This window comes from Pygocentrus nattereri, chromosome 5 (assembly GCF_015220715.1).
Source record: "Pygocentrus nattereri isolate fPygNat1 chromosome 5, fPygNat1.pri, whole genome shotgun sequence".
NCBI lineage: Eukaryota > Metazoa > Chordata > Actinopteri > Characiformes > Serrasalmidae > Pygocentrus > Pygocentrus nattereri.
Window position 1 is genome coordinate 9,954,501 of NC_051215.1, and position 19,484 is coordinate 9,973,984.

The 19,484-nt window shown below is 38.8% G+C and overlaps 1 protein-coding gene across 1 annotated transcript in view; it reads right to left on the minus strand.

The window, feature by feature from the left end:
• macrod2 (mono-ADP ribosylhydrolase 2) overlaps positions 1-19,484 on the minus strand; it is a 1,076,631-nt gene that overhangs the window by 264,552 nt on the left and 792,595 nt on the right. The window contains exon 7 of the mRNA XM_037538560.1: positions 2,970-3,000. Within this exon, the coding sequence (XP_037394457.1) occupies positions 2,970-3,000 (31 nt within the window). The remainder of the gene's footprint in view (positions 1-2,969; positions 3,001-19,484) is intronic.

Here is a 19,484-nt window from a genome sequence, read left to right on the forward strand (position 1 = left end):
TTTTAACAGGTGCTGTAACACAGGGCTGTAACCTAGGCCTGGATTATTGTGCTTCTGGGGTTTGGATTACTCTGTTACCCCAGTTCGGCGATGGGGAAATGGGTTGAGCTTCTGGCTTTGACTATTGTAAGAGAGTGTTTTCATCTTTACATGTGAAAAAGCAGCCTGATGTGCCTCAGCCGGCGATGAAGAGGAATCAGGATTAGAGGCGAAGCGTGCCAGAGGGACGCATTCCAGGTTATTAGGCCTTTGATCACGCCGCTCCCTCTAAAGCTCCGGTTTTTGTCCTCGCTCTCTCCCTGTGCCCGTCTCCACAATTAATGAGTCTTGCGGGGAAGAGGCCGAGGCAGTTTGCGGCTAGAGATAAGCCTGTTTATTTATTGAATAGGCTGTTTAATGTGGCGGTGGGCAAGGCTCGGGCTGTTCCCCTTGAAGTCGCTGGTGCAGCCTAGTGAAGTGAATTAACTCTGCTCTTCACCGCCCTGCTGGACAGAGACGCCATACAGTCACATCTACTACTGCTCAAACTACTTTCACCAGTCATTTTGGTATTTTATATACAGAAATAACTACAGTCCAGGCATTAAAAATATAAGATAGTCACCAAAGTGTTTTCTAAGTGATTTAGTCAATATAACAAGAAGTCTATCAAGACATTTATCATTAATTGATAAACAGCAACTTGTAATGATCTCTTTCAATGATTTAAATAGAAAGCATCTCTCTTCTAGATTTGTTCATTAGTTTTTTTTTAGGTTTTTTATTTATTTATTTATTTTTTTACTGGAGTTTTTCCCATAATGTATTCATGGTCAGTGACCACCCAGGTGCTAGTGCAGGCTCTTGTCATCTAAAAGGCTTGACTACTGCAACTTGCTCTTAGCTGGTCTTCCCATGCAGGCCATTAAGCCTCTGCAACTCATCCAGAATGCAGCAGCACGGCTCGTCTTCAATCTCCACAAGTTCAGCCACGTCACCCCACTGCTGCGCTCCCTTCACTGGCTTCCTGTAGCTGCACGCATCAGATTTAAAACCCTAATGCTTGCCTACAAAGACAAAAATGGACCAGCCCCTACGTACTTGATGGCAATGGTGGTGGTACAATCTTGAACTGTACCACGAGCCCTTCAAGCTTCGAGTACAGCTTGGCTTGACCCGCCATCCTTTAAGGCGTGTGGAAGACAAGCATCAAGACTGTTCTCTGTACTGGCACCCAGATGGTGGAACAAACTGGCTGTCTGAAGAGCAGAGTCTCTCGCTGTCTTCAAATGCAGACTGAAGACTCGTCTCTTTATACAGCACTTAAATGAGCACTGAATTAAATATTGATTGTTATGTATTGCACTGCCATCATGTATTGTATTGTACTGCTCTGTGTTCCTTTTTCTCTGGGTATCAACAGTGACTTTTTGTTTCTAGCAGTATCTGAGCTCAGGACTGTTTTTCTCTCTAAGACAGACTGGTAACTAGCAAAGATATTTTCTCTAGGTAGACAAAGCACTTCTTGTAAGTTGCTCTGGATAAGAGTGTCTGCTAAATGCTGTAAATGCAAATGTAAATAACCGTAGCCTGATGCATCCAAGCTGGGTTGATGAAGGCTAACACCTGCTTCCATTCGTTGTAAACTGCCAACATCACTGGACACCTCAATAGGCTTGGAGAAGAAGAGGTCTGTCTATTCTGTTATGTTGGAAGCATGAAGCTGGGGGTTGCAGCATCCCCAGAACTGCACTGTTAAAAACAATAACAAAGTACTTTAAAATATTTTGAGCAGAGCAAAGGCCCTTATGAGCATTTTGTCAGGTGTAGTTTGTACTTCTACTTTGTTTTATTCACGTATTTTCAGTAGCCATGCACTGTTAAACTTAATGCTGCATCACTTCTCTCAACCGCTGGCCATTTCAGGTGCATAAGACAGGCACAAGCTGTAGGCTAGATCTGTGCATTGATGTCTAATATTGTTTTAAAAACGTAAAGCCATCAACCATCATAATATTTTCCCCCTCTCATCCATTTTTTTCTCAGCTCATGTAGCTTAACTATTTAGCATGAAAAAGAAATATCTACATCATTTAAAACAGGATGTAGACAGTTATTTGTTACAATCATAAATGTAACTATGTAAATGTTTAATATTTTATTTCAAGTGAAATTAATTACCTATGACTTACGAGAATGAAATAACTTTATAATAAGTAATAATTGGGTATCTATGTCAAAATTTTAAAAATTTCAATAAATACAGAATCAGTCAAAAAGCAATTTTTATTAATGTATCATTGGATAATGCTTGCAATTATATGAATATTACACACTATGAATTATTAGATAAAGATCAAGTTACGATTTAATCAATATCTAATAGGCCTGTTATTGTAAGTGCTCCCATAGTGACCACCTAGGCATATCTCTATATGTGGTCATATGCAGAACCGGTCAAACTTCTGTTGGTTTTCTAAGCGAAGCTAAGTAAATGCACAGAGCTCAGTTAAATATGGTATTTTTCTGTACATAATTTATATTCATTGGCTGAGATTAACAGTTTGAAAATAAACAAGTAAACAAAACAATCAATCAATCAATCAATCAATCAATCAATCAATCAATCAATCAATCAATCAATCTTTATGTCCCCTAGTCCATATAACCAGGGACACCCAAACCTTTGAATATTTAAGTGTAACTTGGCAAACTCCAGACACCAAACATGTCTTTGCCCATGAAGCACATTGGATTTTACGCTTTAGGGTGCTGTTTGTGAAAGAGGTCTGCAGTAGCTGTTACTCTCAACAGGTGGTTCCATCTCATGATAGTGTAATAACCTTGGGTAGTATATTTGAAATGAAATTCTAATAAAGATTTGTATATTTTTCTTCACATTCATCATTAACTCTCACTTTTAAAACCCCATCTCCCTTCCAGACGCACTCAAGCAGGTTGGGAAAAAAAAGGAAAAAGAGGGTCCTTACCGTAAATTCCTGTCGATATACAGGGAAAGGCCTGAAAGAGAAATCAAAAAGGCAAAGTAAGAGGAAGAGCACACTCGGAGGTAGCAAACATGACGGACTTCTACTGACACAAATTCCTAGCCTTGTGCGGAAATAGAGAGAAGCAGGCCATCTGCGCCATTCACTCTAATGGAAGTTAATCTATGAACTTTCAAAGTGCAGCACCACTGCCTTTGAAAGAACCCCAAACTGACAGATTCCCCCATCCACGCCTTCTTTTTCATTTCCTGCTAAGCCTGCAGTTTGACAACATGCATGAATTTCATTAAATCAAACTTCATAAAATTCCACCGCACGAACGGCGTGATTCCAATAAGGCTGACATTGATCTGATAGAGTATATTTCATAAGTGCCAACAGGGCTAATTACAAATGCAGGCTGACACATAACGCTAAATATACTGTATGTTTGGGCCTGGAAGACTGAAGAAGTGGGCCAACTTTCCGCATATGGAGATGTTTGTATCTCAAGGCTACAGTTTTCCAACACCATGCTTGATCACTTGCAAGAAGATTGTGACAGTGATTGTTTCAGCAGTGATGGCCAACATGTGCTTGTTGTATTACGGCCAATCTTTCATAACTTGGAAAAAAAAGAAAGAAAACACAATCTCTTCAGGATAAATGGAACGTGGTCTGTTTCTGGGCCTGTTGATATTCCCCTAGAGGGAAATAACACCTCCACACAGTAATGTAGCACTTGCAGATTCATCTGTTCTCTCATGAGTACAGAGCAGACAATCAAACAACTGAAGCTCAAAGAAGTGGCCCTCATAGGCTTTGGGCACAGCAATTCTTTATTCAGACTTGAAATTTTGGCCTGAACCCACGCTGAGTCTGAGAGCATTCTGTTTGAAACTGACTCGACTCCACCCACAGCCTCAAGTTTTGAATATGAACTTGACCCGAACCTGACAACAATCTGTTGGTGTTTAGCTGCTTCATCCGCAATCAGTGAGCTTCTGACTTTGGTATTCTTAGGCTAGAGATGTCTCAGGGTGGCACTGTAGGAAATTGGTTCACCCTGTTGGTCCTTCATAACCTAGCAACTGGAACTATGTCCAGGATTCCTCTGAAAAACACTACAATATGCCATAGCATATCTGTAAATCTGAAAATCCAATTTCTCAAACGATTTTGTGGAAAGAGTGAATTGTTACTCATTTCTCAAACTGAAAAGAAAGGTTGGGATATGTAAGATCTCAGTTAATGTGTGGAAAACTACATTATCAAACTAGATAAGAGTTTTTTGCCTAAAAAGAATTGTTAAATCAAGCAACAAGTGTCATGATGGGTAACAGAGGATATTTCTCTCACTGGAGGAGTCCACCATCAGATCACAGTGAGGCTTCCCCTCACAGTCCTCTAAATTCTAAATATTAACCAAGCATTTCAGGGTCTATCCAATAAGCGAAATAAGCAGCTGCTTAGGGCTCCATGGATAAAGAAAAAGATATGTTATCTTTTTTGTGCACAAAATGGAAAGGTAGTTACTGGTAATGAAGTTAATGGTACTGACCCAGTGAAACTACTGTAAGAATCACATTTTTTACAGCTCAGATTCAGTTTTATTTATAGGTGATAAATAGTTACTACTATGTAAGACTTTTGTGAATTGTGTATAATCTTTTTACATCATATAACTACCCAGTACTTTTTACCCAAAACAACTGCACAGTATTTACACAGTGCAGTACAGTACTTACTTGTTGGACATTTAGATTGTAATTAGACTGCCTTGGAAGCATCATGGTTCTAATCATGTTGCCTAACATAATTATCTAGTATTTCAGAGTACCTCACATATACCTAATTAACACCTAGAACATAAGGGGAAGCATTAAGAGATTAATTTAATTAAAAATATATTTTATTGCATTTTTATTTGTATTTATGTTTTGTTTTTGCTTTTATTTTTTTATGTCCTTTTACATTTTTCTTTCAAACTTTCATTAAACAGATTATTTATATTTGGTGCTTTTGATTCTTCTTCTTCTTCTTCTTCTTCTTCTTCTTATTATTATTATTATTATTATTATTATTATTATTATCATTATTGTTGTTGTTGTTATTTCAACCATCTTACACAAAGTATGACTCATAAAAGTGATTTATGGGTGTTTTGTGAAATTGTCATTTTATAATCTTTAAATAAAAACTTCCAAATCACCAATTTGAGTGAGTAAAAGACTCAAATGGAGCTACAGATAGTGTTTGGACACAGATGTCTTGCCTGCACTGTGACTGTATGTCCCACTGACGATATTATCTCTTCATCTTCCCCAGAATTGCTTTGCCAAGTGTCTGAAGCAGCAGTTCGTATTTGTATTGTATCTTTTCCCTCAAGGCAAACCAGATGACTGATTGTATATAAAGTGGGCCACTGACATGGCCAGGCCAAAACTTCTCATTTCGCTTCCCTCATGGACTTTCCTGGCTGTGTGTTTTAAGACATTCTTCTTGTGAGTACTGACGTGCTGTCTGAGGAGTCTGCTTTACTCATCTCTGTAGCATTTAGCCAATTTCCAGTGCTGATGGGATGCTGTATTGCTTTCATAATACTGCTGTCTAGACACTCTTTCAAGCTCCTGAATCTCTTTGAGGCACTTGACTTTTGGTTTGAGTTCTTGACATCTCTGAACTTTTTTTTGGCAGTTTAAACCATCTTAAAGAATTAAGATACCACTGATACACCCAGACATCAATGGCTATGTTGGCTATGCTGTCCATTGTTGGCCTTTAAGCCAGCGTGGCCATTAGTGTCTAACTGCACCGATGGTTTCTTCATTTTCAAGATGTTATGTTCTGACTGAAGTTCCCTTTTCTTTTCAACGAAGGTTCTTTTATAGTCTGTTCTTGAGTCTCAGTATTCATATATGCCAATCAACCCCAAATGCAGACCCCAAAGATAAGAGGGGGATAAAATAATTTAGCTTTAATGCATGCATGCTCAATACATGTATATAGTACTAAGGACTGCAGTGGATATGTACAAGTACTTGGTTAAATCTTCCAGATGCCAGTGATTAAATACTAAAATCACATTACTATATGTCACTTTACATTACATGACAATATTCATAACATCACGGATAGTCAAGGAGAAAATATGTAGGCAAACAATCCAATGAAATGTCATGTTTAAGATTTAGTATAAGTAGTATACTATACTACATGTTGATACTAGTGCCTTAACATGAACACTTCACCAAGGATGTAACTGAGAAGTCTGAGGCCTGTTTTACTCTTTTCCTGCAGATAACATTACATTTTATCAGCTCCTCTTACTCTACAGGTGCACTTTGTAGGTCTACAATTACAGACTGTAGTCCATCTGTTTCTCTGATACATTGTTACCCCCTTTTACCCTGTTCTTCAGTGGTCAGGACCCCCATGGACCCTCACAGAGCAGATACTATTTGGGTGGTGGATCATTCTAAGTACTGCAGTAACACTGATGTGGCGGTGGTGTGTTAGTGTGTGTTGTGCTGGTATGGGTGGATCAGACACAAAAGTACTGCTGGAATTTTTACACACCTCAGTGACACTGGTGGACTGAGAATAATCCACCAACCAAAAATATCCAGCCAATAGTGTCCTGTGGGCAGCATCCTGTGTCCACTAATGAAGGACTAGAGGATGACCAACACAAACTGTGCAGCAGCAAACAAGCTGTCGCTCTCTGACTTTACATCTACAAGGTGGACTGACAAGGTAGGAGTGTATAATAGAGTGGACAGTGAGTGGAGACAGTGTTTAAAAACTCCAGCAGCACTGCTGTGTCTGATCCATAGTACCAGCTCAGCACACACTAACACACCACCACCACATCAGTGTTACTGTAGTGTTGAGAATGATCCACCACCCAAATAGTACCTGCTCTGTGAGGGTCCATGGGGGCCCTGACCACTGAGGAACAGGGTAAAAGTGGGCTAACAAAGTATCAGAGAAACAGATGGACTACAGTCTGTAACTGTACGACAAAGTGCACTGAGTCTGAAAGCATGTGCAGCTGTCATGAAGCTGTTATTGAGAAAAAAAAAAACACATCAAACAAAGAAGTTGTTGGTCTTCTTAGAACAACAGACTGACCAATCCAAAGTCCAGACCTCAACATCACTGAATGTGTATGGGTTTACTTGGATTATAAGACAGTGTGAAAATATATGTCTGCAGAATTCTTTGAAAAACTGAAAGCAGGCCTGTTGAAAAGAATAGAAACTGTAATAAAGGCAGAGTCTGGACACAGTAAATACTGTAATTGTTCATACTTTATGTGTATTAATTGCCTTTTTGCCTGTAAATTCTGATCTCTAACCATTGCACAATAGTATAATTAAGTCAATTAAATACTGTATAATTCCTTTCAAATAGTTTACCATTGTAAAATAGGCCTTTACTGAACCATAACTGGCCTAGTCTTTTATTTAAGTCGTATAAACTTCATGGTTTGGTCTATTGTAAATGTAAACATAGTTATACTTCTATGGACTAATCTTACGGTTGATTACATGCTGGCCACTTTTCCAAGTGGCAGAGTAAGGCTGCAGATCAGCCTGCTTGGATGCACAGGTGAAGCGTTCCACTGCTCATAAATATCATAACGATTTGGATTGATCCGTCTCTCAGTCTGGCATGTGAGCTTGACAGGATCAGCTCCATTTTTATTTCCATTCTCACGCCTTTGTGGAAGTTTATGGAACTCTCGGGCTGGGATTATTCACAGCATGGGGAATATTCTGCCTTTTATGTTAATGCCATTAACCGTGTAACGTAAAGCAGGCCAGGACTGGCTGGTGGGGAATGTGGGGTTTTCAGAAAGATAACTGCTGAAGGTTGCGCTGTTTTGGTTCAACCTTGTTTGAGGTGATCTTAGGTCACAGGCTCTGGGATTTAGCAGTTCCACGCACAGTCACTGACCTATCCCCATCGCCCAGAAGCTCAAGGTCAGCCACGCAGACTACAGGAGCCATTTATGAAAGCTGTTTCATTCAAGAAAGAAATGTCATGGGGAAAAGTCTGGGGGAATCCAATTAGTCACCATTACGGTGGTTTATCTTCAGTATAGAGCTTCACGAAGCTACCACGGGCACAACGTAACACATTTCTTTTCTGCAATATTTATGCAAGATTAATATGCAGTGGCAAGAAAAAAGTAGGTGAATCCTTTGGAATTACCAGCATTTAATTATTATGCAGTAAGTCGTTGTAAAATTTGATCTGGTCTTCATTACAGTTACAATAAAGAATAAACGCAATTTGTTTAAACTAATAGCACAAAAAAGTAATATATAATCCTTCTCCTTACTGAATAACTGGAATCAAGAGTTAGCAAACCTGGAGCCCAAACAATGGAAGTGTGGGTTAGAGCTGCTTCGACTTATAAAAACAACTCAAGCATTTTAAGTTTGCTATTCACAAGAAGCATCTGCTGATGTGAACCATCCCTAACAAAAAAAAAGACCTGTGAAAACATCCCAACAATAGTTTTTGATAAAAATAATTGTTGCAGAAAGCTGGAAAAGGTTACCAAGTAATTTGAAAAAGTTTAGCTATACATTTATTTTAGGACATTTTTAAGCCTGATTTTATTGGAACTGACTGAATTCCACAAATTGTCAGATCATCAGCCATCGTTTGCCATGCCATGTCCATTAACTGTCCAAACAAGCTCTGACTGAACAGTTGGACAATTGGATTTCTGACATGTCAGAAATTTTGGTTGCTTGTCTCATAGTTTGAGCAGTATCGTGAACTGATTTCTCAAAGTCCGACCCAAAACTACACACAAACAATCACAACCAGTGCTCCTACACAGATAAACACACACAAATGGAAGCAAAAAGTCAACACTTGCGGTACCAAGATTGCCAACATTGCTGTTTTACTGAATTAAATTGCAAGGTATAAACATGCATGGAGTTTGCATGTTCTCCCCGTGTCTGCGTGGGTTTCCTCCGGGTTCTCCGGTTTCCTCCCACAGTCCAAAGACATGCAGTCAGGCCAATTGGACATGCTACATTGCCCCTAGGTGTGAGTGTGTGAGTGACTGTCTGTGTCTGTCTGTCTGCCCTGTGATGGACTGGTGACCTGTCCAGGGTGTATCCTGCCTTCCGCCCAAAGACTGCTGGGATAGGCTCCAGCACCCCCCCGCGACCCTGACGGAAAAATGGATGGTATAAACATAAATACTGTGAGTGCTTTTAGTTGTCTTTGTTAAATTGTCTGTAGACCACCTTGTTTTTTGTTTCAGTGCACAGTGTGGCACAAGTTAGCAAAGCTGTTGAAGCACAGTTTGTCAAACAGCCCCCTCCTTTCAATACACTGCACTATGTAAGTTCTGGCTTCTCCATCAATTTTGCTCACATGGCTGAATCCTAAATGACTATGTATTAGACATGCACTGTTTGGGTGCAGGAGCTACTATTTACATTTCTAAGTGGTACACTATGCAGGGAGAATCTCAGGGAGTCATTTGAGATTCAGCCAATGTTTTCACTTGGGACTCGAACACGCAGCTTGTTGTTTTAAATAAAACAACTTTATTGAAAAAGTGCAGGGGCTGAGTTTCATATGCAATGTGAGCACCCAGGTCATGTCATGTCAGTCAGACCAAGCACTGTTATACAATATGAGCATAGAAATCTCAGGCTTTCGCTGTACACGATGGGCAATTTTAACCTACAATGTGAGATATCACCAAAGAACAAGATTTCTAAAATTGTACAATGTTTGTCTGGCTTCTATGGGAGGCAAGTCCTGCCAAAAAGGAAATGAAAATGAAAACAATAAAATGTAAATGCAAAGCTCTTTTTGTCATTTTTTTTTCCAAACATCTGCACAAATATCCTGCCAAAACTGAAAATGAAACGAAATGCCTTCGTTTGCAATTTCATTTTTCACATGAGCACGAGCCATGTGTGACAAAAAAAAAATAAATTGAAAAGGCTTATTTGTCATTTCATTTTAGCCATTATTCTAGTTTTTCACAGCCAAATCTAAAATGAAAACGCTAATAGACAAAAGAAAACACAAACTTCACTTTGGCTTTGGCTTTTCTTCATGAAACGCAGAATATGTGTCAAAACTAAAATCAAAATGCAAAGTTTACTTTCTTATTTCTTTTTCATAGCGATCGGCTGCAAATCTGACAACATTAAAATGAAAATGCAAAATGGATAAATCAACAGCAAAGTGACCGGCTGTGATTCCGTTTTCGGCGCTGACGCGCTTTAACTGTCAGAATGAAAATGAAACATCAGCGCCACCTGCTGCAGGTTCACTTTTCATTTTCCAGTTTTATTTTCTTTTTCTAACTGACTAACATGCAAATATATGTTAATTAGCACTAGGCGGGGCTACGGGGTACATTTTAGGACATCAGCCGTCCAAAAAAAACCACCGCCATATCTCAGATCTCGTGACCAAATGGCCCCAGAGAAAAGGTATCAGACCAAACGGCCTCAGAAAAAACTGTGAAAATGTTACACTGGCATTTATATTGAGATACACCATAGTTTTCTAAGTTATACGCACCACTCTGCTCAACCAGGCTTGTGTTTGGTCTGATACCTTTTCTCTGAGGCTGTTTGGTCTGATACCTTTTCTCTGAGGCCATTTGGTCTGATACCTTTTCTCTGAGGCTGTTTGGTCTGATACCTTTTCTCTGAGGCTGTTTGGTCTGATACCTTTTCTCTGAGGCCATTTGGTCTGATACCTTTTCTCTGAGGCTGTTTGGTCTGATACCTTTTCTCTGAGGCCATTTGGTCTGATACCTTTTCTCTGAGGCTGTTTGGTCTGATACCTTTTCTCTGAGGCTGTTTGGTCTGATACCTTTTCTCTGAGGCTGTTTGGTCTGATACCTTTTCTCTGAGGCTGTTTGGTCTGATACCTTTTCTCTGAGGCCATTTGGTCTGATACCTTTTCTCTGAGGCTGTTTGGTCTGATACCTTTTCTCTGAGGCTGTTTGGTCTGATACCTTTTCTCTGAGGCTGTTTGGTCTGACAACATTTCAAGTTTCAAGCTTATTTGTCATTTCCACAACATGTCAAGACATTTATGCACTGGAATGCTTGTGGTGAGGCTCAGGCAATCACTCTACAGAAAATAAGTAAGTAAATATATATATATATATAAATATACACAAAGTCTATAGAAAATACATGCAAAATATAGTGAAATATACACAAAATATAGAGACAATGTACAAAAGACATAGAGACAGTATACATTTTAAAGTGACTTGAGTGATTGTGTTGTTGTTCTTTAAAGTGGCTTAGTGTTAAGGTGTTATTGTCCATAGGAGAGATGATGTGATATAATAATAATAATACAGACAGAGTGACTGAGTGAAAATGGTAGTTGAGGACGGACCCACAGCTTCACAGCTTATTCAGAAGCCTGACAGCCTGTGGGTAGAAACTGTTCATTAGCTGGGTTGTTCTAGCCTGGATGCTGTGAAATCTCCTGCCTGATGGCAGGATGGCGAACAGGCCGTGTGCTGGGTGAAACTGTCTGACCGGATCTTTTTGATCCTCCTGAGGCAGCAGGACTGGTAGATGTCCTGTAAGGCTGGTAGTTTGTTGCCTATGATGGCTTCTGCTGTCCTCACCACACTCCAAGGGCCTTGCAGTCACAGGCAGTGCAGCTGCTGTACCAGACAGTGATGCAGCCTGTGAGGATGCTCTCTATGGTGCACCTGTAGAATTTGGTGAGGCAGGATCCTGAGCCTTTGCAGGAAGACGAGACCCTGACGGGCAGATCTCACAATAGTGTTGGTGTGGTGGGTCCAGGTGAGGTCATCAGTGAGGTGTACACCTAGGAACTTTCCACTGCTGACTCTCTCCACTTTGGCTCCATTGATGAATAGGGGAGAGTGACCACCCTTCTGCTGATTCCTGTAGTCCACAGTCATCTCCTTTGTTTTGCTGATGTTGAGACAGAGATTGTTGTCATAGCACCACTCTGATGGAGCGCTGCCTTCATCTCTGTAGGCTGTTTCATCTCCATCAGTGATGAGGCCTAGGATAGTAGTGCCATCAGCAAACTTCAAGATGATGTTAGACGTGCGTTTGGCTACACAGTCATGTGTATACAGGGAGTACAGGAGTGGGCTGAGCACACATCCCTGGAGAGCCGCTGTGCTCAGAGAGTCAGTGTGGAAGAGAAGCTGTCCGAAAACGGAATCACAGCCAGTCACTTTGCTGTTGATTTATCCATTTTGCATTTTCATTTTAATTGTGTTAGATTTGCAGCCAATCGCTATGAAAAAGAAATAAGAAAGTAAACTTTGCATTTTGATTTTAGTTTTGACACATATTCTGCGTTTCATGAAGAAAAGCCAAAGCCAAAGTGAAGTCTGTGTTTTCTTTCTTCTATTAGCGTTTTCATTTAGCCATAAAAAAACAGAATAACGACTAAAATGAAATGACAAATAAGTCTTTTCAATTTATTTTTATTTTTGTCACAAACGGCTCATGCTCATATGAAAAATGCAATTGCAAATGAAGGCATTTCATTTCGTTTTCAATTTTGGCAGGATATTTGGAATGTTTGGAAAAAGAAATGGCAAAAAGTGGTTTGCACTTACATTTTATTGTTTTCATTTTTATTTCCTTTTTGGCAGGATTTGCCTCCCATAAGCTTCAAGGTGAACTGTTCAGGAGGAACACACAACACTATATCGCTATTGTTGAAACCTCGTATCTCCATTTTTGTCATTTTTCAAAATTTTATGAGGAATGGACAAAAAGAATTGGCCAAAAATTACTTTTTAAAAATTCTGGTTTCATTGACTTACATTAAAAGTTGTTTTTTTTCCTTCTCCTGTACAGTTACCATTTTGGAGATATAGGGTTTTGTTTGCGACAGCAGCGATATGTAGGATATAAAACATGAATAAAGCTAAAGAAGAATGGCGGAGGGAGCATCATGATTTCAGCCAGCAAATCAGTTTTAAAAACAGAAAAGTTATTTTGTTGCTTGAAGCAAATGTGTTCCTGTCTATATGCATAAAAACAGGTGCATTGAAAAAGGACTAGTAAAAAGAGGCTATGGTTTGAACACTGTCTGATTTGTTTGACCACAGAAAATATCAAAAAATCAATTTAAAAAAGGTTTTATTACTATGACATCGATGGCATGTTGTGAGTTTCTCATTCTGTGAATACAAAATACTACTTTAGAATTTATATAATTTATATAACCCCATTGTATGAAGGCTGTGCGTTAGCCTGTCTAGCTTTAGCTTTCATGTGGTTATAAGCATCAAAACAGTAGTTTGTAAAAGTTATAGTCACCAAAATGATGACAGAAATAAGAAGAATGTGAATTCTATGACTGAGTAATTGTACCTTACTAGTTACTTAGTAGTTTGAAACACACACACATCGTCTAAGCCACTTTTCCTTCAAGGCTGCAGGGGATGCTGGAGCCTATCCCAACGGTCATTGGACAGAAGGCAAGAAACACCTTGGACAGGTGGCCATCACAGGGCAGTTTCAAATAAACTTATGACAAAAAATTTACTTTCCTGGTAGAAAAAATGTGAAATAATTTCCAGATGATGTTGCTGTAGATATAGGAGAAATTGATTACAAGTATGTTCTACTTAAACCTGCTCAACTCCATTAAAAATCATGTGCCATGTCCCCCGCGTTAAGGTGTGCCTCACACTCCTGTAACAGCAGCTTGTAGCTCTGCAACACACTGTTAAAATGACAAGCTCAACTTTATCTAAACAATCTTGCAAACCCATTACACAGATTTGTGGTACAGTCCCTTGTTGTAAATATCTCAAACAGACTCATGGAAATTAGGCTGAGGTTACTTAAATCAGTCAAAGCAGTGCTGTTTATTTGTTGAGCACATTTTAAACTTTTCACATTTCAGTGTTTCCAACATCTGCTTGATCTCTATTAGTGTAAGTAATGCCACAGTCAAGAAGATGCCTTGAAAGCTATGACATGTCTGAGGTCAAGCCCAGCAAACAACAGCAATAACCACAAAGTCTGTCTTGGAAAATCAGTTACATCACCACAAATAATGAAACCTCAAACGAAGTCTGTTAATCATAAAGTCTGGATGTTTGTTAGGAACAGTTTTGAAACAGCATTGGATATAAATCCTTGAGTCCTTCCAGCTCTAATTTTTACATATGTCTGGCAACACATGGCCTAGCTGGGAGAATTCCGAATTTAAAGTTTAGTATTTAAGTGCAAAATATTGACTGTTCTTATTTTTTAAGACACCCACTTGTGAAACATGCATACCAACCAGTGTTCTCCAGTTCATTCTTTGGGGACTCCCAGAAGGCCCCACACACTTACTCTCTGCCATCTCCTAACACACCTATACACATTGATTGTGCAAAGAACTAAGAAGAAAATGTGGATTGTATGGGGGTCTCTGAGGACTAGGGGGGAGAAACACTAGTATAGACCACAAAATACTTTTTTAAAAATTGCACAAAAAAAACCAAAACATTTTTCATAATATTAAAATAATCTAATTTAGTTTATTAGTAATTTAGTTTATCTTTAAATAAAAATGAAACTGCATAAGATGAAGTTGGAATCTATGTATTAAATTATTTCCAAAAATGACATAAATTCATATATTTCCAGTTAAAATTTTTAGCATCAGGTATACGACAGATTTTTTTTTTATCAGATAAATAAATAATACTATTTAACAGTATTTACTGTGTCCACTCTTTGCCTTTATTACAGCCTTGATTCTTTTCAGGATCCTTGCTCACAGTTTTTCTGAGAAATCGGTAGTATATTCAATTTTCTTCCACACCTTCAAGTTCAGTCTTAGACATTTGAAGCCCCCCATCCCCCCCCCCCCCCCCCCCCCCCCCCCCTTACTGAGACTCCTACTCATGTTTTTGACTCAAAGTGCTGAGTTGTCTTCTCACAGTGGAAGTCATTTCATGGTTTCAAAATCTTCACTACCAGTCAAAAGTATGGAAAATAGTAAAAATCAGGAAAATTCTATGACTTATAAAATTTCTATGACTAAACATATCCAACATTTGACTGGTGATGTGTTTTAATGCAGGAACATTTTATTTCAAGTCTGTTTGGGTCATTTTTATCAGTCCATTCATTATAAAATGTCCACATAATGTAAAGGGCAGGCTGCAAGCAAGCAAACAAATAAACAAACAAATAAGTAATTAATCAAAATCAAAATGTAAAATTTTAACTTTATTTAATGGCCATAAAGGAAACCTTTATCAAGACCACTGCTTTCCCACATACTGTTCCAGATGTTTTCTGAAATGACCTATTTGGTTGACCACCACAAAAAACGAACTAGATTTTATGCCAAACTTCATGCACTTTTCAATTTGTCAGATCATGATTCCAGTTGCAGCTGTGCATCTGTTTGAACTGCACTGACTTACTGCTGTAATTGTTACTACTGCTACTGTCTATGGAACTAAGGCATCTATGGAAGGTAAAAAAAACAGAGCACCTCTGATATTTATGGCCATCTTTTCTTAAAAGATTAAAAACTTACCATACAGTAATAGTTCCGGCGCGGCAGCACTTTGTGCCAGACGTTCTGCTCTAGGGTGGATTTATGGTGGAGAATACTGTAATTTTTCTTTACTTCTCCACTGCGTAGGCTGCTTCCACATTCATCTTTTTAAAGTGTATTAATAAACAGTAAAAATATATTTATGCAAAGCTCCCATTCGTCTACACCAAGAAGCGCTGAATGTGTGCTTTAACCTAGCATTCATCAAAAAAAAAGAACGAGAAAAAAGAAAAAAGGTGTGATCGCTGTGTTAATGTAGCTCAGTGATAAATATGAGTATCCCAGTCATCGCGGCAGAAACCGGTTTATTTAGAGCAACCTAAGAACAGAGGCAATTAGTCGGACAAAGTGAGTGCTAAAATGCTGAGGATGCTAGCATTCCAAGTTTCGAGCTGTCAGTCTGACCCTGTGAACGTGTGTTTAATAACACTCTAACGGCTGCTAATAAGGCTTTGCTTTAACTTAAAAAAAAAAAAAAAAAAAAAAGATCTGAAGAGTGAAAAGCGAGAATTCGACTTCCAAAGCAAGCCTTTCATACCTTGGCTTTCCTTCTTGCTAAAAACAAAGAACGAATACGACTGTAATTGTGCTAATTTTGTCGCTGCAGGTAACCAAAGCGGGGAGAAGATATGGCTCCAGGTGACAGCTGTACGAATCAAAGGCAGGGAGAGCTTTCTGTGCATAATAGATTCCTCTGTTGACTTATTGTTACAAAACAATGCGCTCCTTTACACGGTATACAGCACATGCATGATGCCCCGCGGCTTCGCTAAGCGTACGGTTCCGAAGCGACGGCCAGGTTTCAATCATTCCTCCAGCTTTGCGTCAAAGCTCAAGCTGTCAGGATCGATATTTCAGCTAAGTCTTTTTGCTGAAGCCCTGACCTTTCCAGGCATACGTCTCGCTCTGACTCAAACTCCCCATGACGAGCGGCGCCCAGGATGGCCATTTTTAGACCCCTGATCAGCTCACACGACAAACATTCTGCTACATCAGAAGAAGGTACACGCTCTACAGAGGAACGCCACAGAAAGATACATACATTTAGGTCTGCTAGAACACAACAGGCTCTGTGGGTATAACATATAGCTGCCATTGCAGTGCAGTACAAATTAGCATAGCTAGCAAACTTCCCATTGCACTATTCTAGGGTGGGTAAGATTAGTTGGAAGTTTGTATGACAACAATATATATTTTTAATTTGTTCTCTTTTACAGTTAGAGCCTGATATGTACTTTTTGTACACACAGCATTGTCAACATTCCCTGTTGATAGCAAGAGGATAGTGGGCCACTGATAACAAAGCTGATGGTCCACTGGGGTTTTAGCGCTTAGTGTTAGTGTTTTCTGGGCAGCCGACCAGCGGTTTAGCAGAGTATTAGCCAAATTTCCGCTTATCATCTGTCAATTTCCACTCACAATCCAATTTTATTCTTTCTTCCTTTCTTTAGTTATAATCTGGCGCAGTGCCAGCAAAGACATTTTTTTCAAAATAATGATCTTACATTAGACCTAATCATTTCTTTTTCTCTCAGCTGTTTGTAATATCTGTCTAGGTTTATTGTCTAAGATAAAAGGCTATGTACATTGAAAATCTGTTTGAGGAGATTACAAACTGGTTAGACCTTGTATGCAGGACAATAATCTGGGTGGTCCAAGGGTGGACCAGCAGTGGCAAACAGTCAGTGGGGTGCCAACCTTATCAAGAAAGTGGACTAATATATCCTTGCTATGTGGGTAGTTACTATATATCCACAAATCATTTTATATAACTTTATATTACTGTGTATTTCAATATTATAACACACGTTTTTTTTTTTAGACGTTTTAGTCAATATAATTTGGGATTACAAGATTCCTTAAGTGGAAGTTTTCAAAACTGTTCAAAAAATGATTAAAATATACAGACAAAACGAGACTCCTAACAATCACCTGCAAGAACACCAAATCCGCCCCCATCAGATAAACAGCACTTAAAGCTTTCATCTTTGAGAGAGAGGAGAAAATCAAGCTCCACTCTTAATTCAGATTTGGAAAAAAGATCCACTTTCCAGTTTATGTTCATCCTTCCACTGTGAGAAGACAACTCAGTGTTACTTAATGGTAAAAAAGAAAATAAAGCTTTGTCAAATGTCCAACTGGACATTTGACATGTGGAATAACTTTTGGACTGATGAGTCTAAATGTGTAATTGGGATTTCTTTGATCAAAACATCCAATACTGAACTTCTGAGATGTTTACATATCTCTGTAGATTTCTTTGGAGAGCATAAAGCCAAAGTCTGTTAAAAATGGATGGAAGCTTGAATAAATGCACCGAACAGACATATTATTGTTTAGATAAGTTCATTGTTTGGCCTCAATTAATCATCAAAAGAACTGATAGATCACTCAGTTACTATTATAATTGATAGCGACTGCAAAACTCAGATAATTTACTTTTTCTATGTCTTGCAGTATCGATCAAATGTCATTTCTATAGGCTGAGCATTAGCCGTAAACAAACCCCGTTGACTGCTGAACATCTGCTGATTTTCCATAAACATGTTAAATAATAGAGATAAAATCTATAACAAATACAATCAGGCCAGCACCATTTACTGTCGCGGGAAATCAATGCATATATCCCACGTGGCCTTTTTTGCTCCCCTGGATAGGGGACAATAGAAGGCTTTAAGGTAATTTACGCAGTTCTCTAAAGAATAAAGACATCCATGTGTAAACATCATACAAGTACATTATGCACAGACCTGCTGCATACTGATCCAGACTAAACACAGAAATGGTCTCTATGGTCTCTATGGTGTCTTCTATGGTGTAATCATGCTAAGAATAAAGAGATCAATCCTTGATGAATCCTTGAATCCTTGAATCCTTGATCCATGAACCTCAAACTTCAAATTTTCAATGATTTCTTGCAAAATAAATGCTTCAAATAATCAGGCTGCCTTGGTAGTGGACTCAGAAATTACATCTCAAGACCACACACTGCCAAAAAGAGGTAGAACTGCCAAAAAGGTCTCTAGAGCAATGCCATAGAGAGACCAGTTTCGGTTCCCTCAAGAGCCGTTCAATTTAGTGGTTTCAAATAAATTTTACTGTAGAAACCTCCACAGAAAGGTTCTTTCCAAAATTGGTTCTTGGATTGTATTGCTCCAAAAAATCTTTGGGCTGATTCTGTAGAAGATTCTTTGTAGAATCAAAACTTTTTTCTGTGGCATCGGTCCAAAAACCTGTTTTCGGGTCAGATGCATCTCAATTGATTTTCTCCCCAATACACACTTCTAAAGTCTAATGGACTAGTGCAAACCTTCAAAGGCTAAACAGCGAAAAATAAAAGCTGCCAAAGAGCTCATTTAAAGCTATGCCATAATAGAACTACCCTTCAATTGAGTAGTTTCAAATGAATTATATCAAAGGAACATCTACAGACAGGTCTTTCAAGGAACAAACAGGGCACTGAAGGTGCTTTAGGGCAGGAATCTTCAGTTGAAGGAGTGTACATTTAAGTCATCTGTTTGCCAGGTTTAGTAGGTGCTTCAAAATGCACTTTGTCATATTCTTCATAACTTTCATATTTCATAAACTACATTCAAACGGTGGGCGTCGTATGAGGCTGTAACTGTCTTCTTTCTAGTCTAATAGAGGGGTGATGTAATTTTAAACCCTTATAATAGAAGAAGCTGAACTCTTCTGCTGAAAGTCAACCCATTTTTCCACAAATCTGGGCTATAAACCAATATTCAGATGGCGTCTGTTCAGTGATCTGCTCTGTAAAAATTATTTTTATAAATATATAGCAATATGTGTAGATCACACATTCTCTGTTAATTTGAGGGGAGCTTTTATGAAGAAAAAAAAATTCAGATGGAAAAACCAAAATACACCCTGGAGACTAAGACGTTAACCAAACTGTCTTAGATGCCA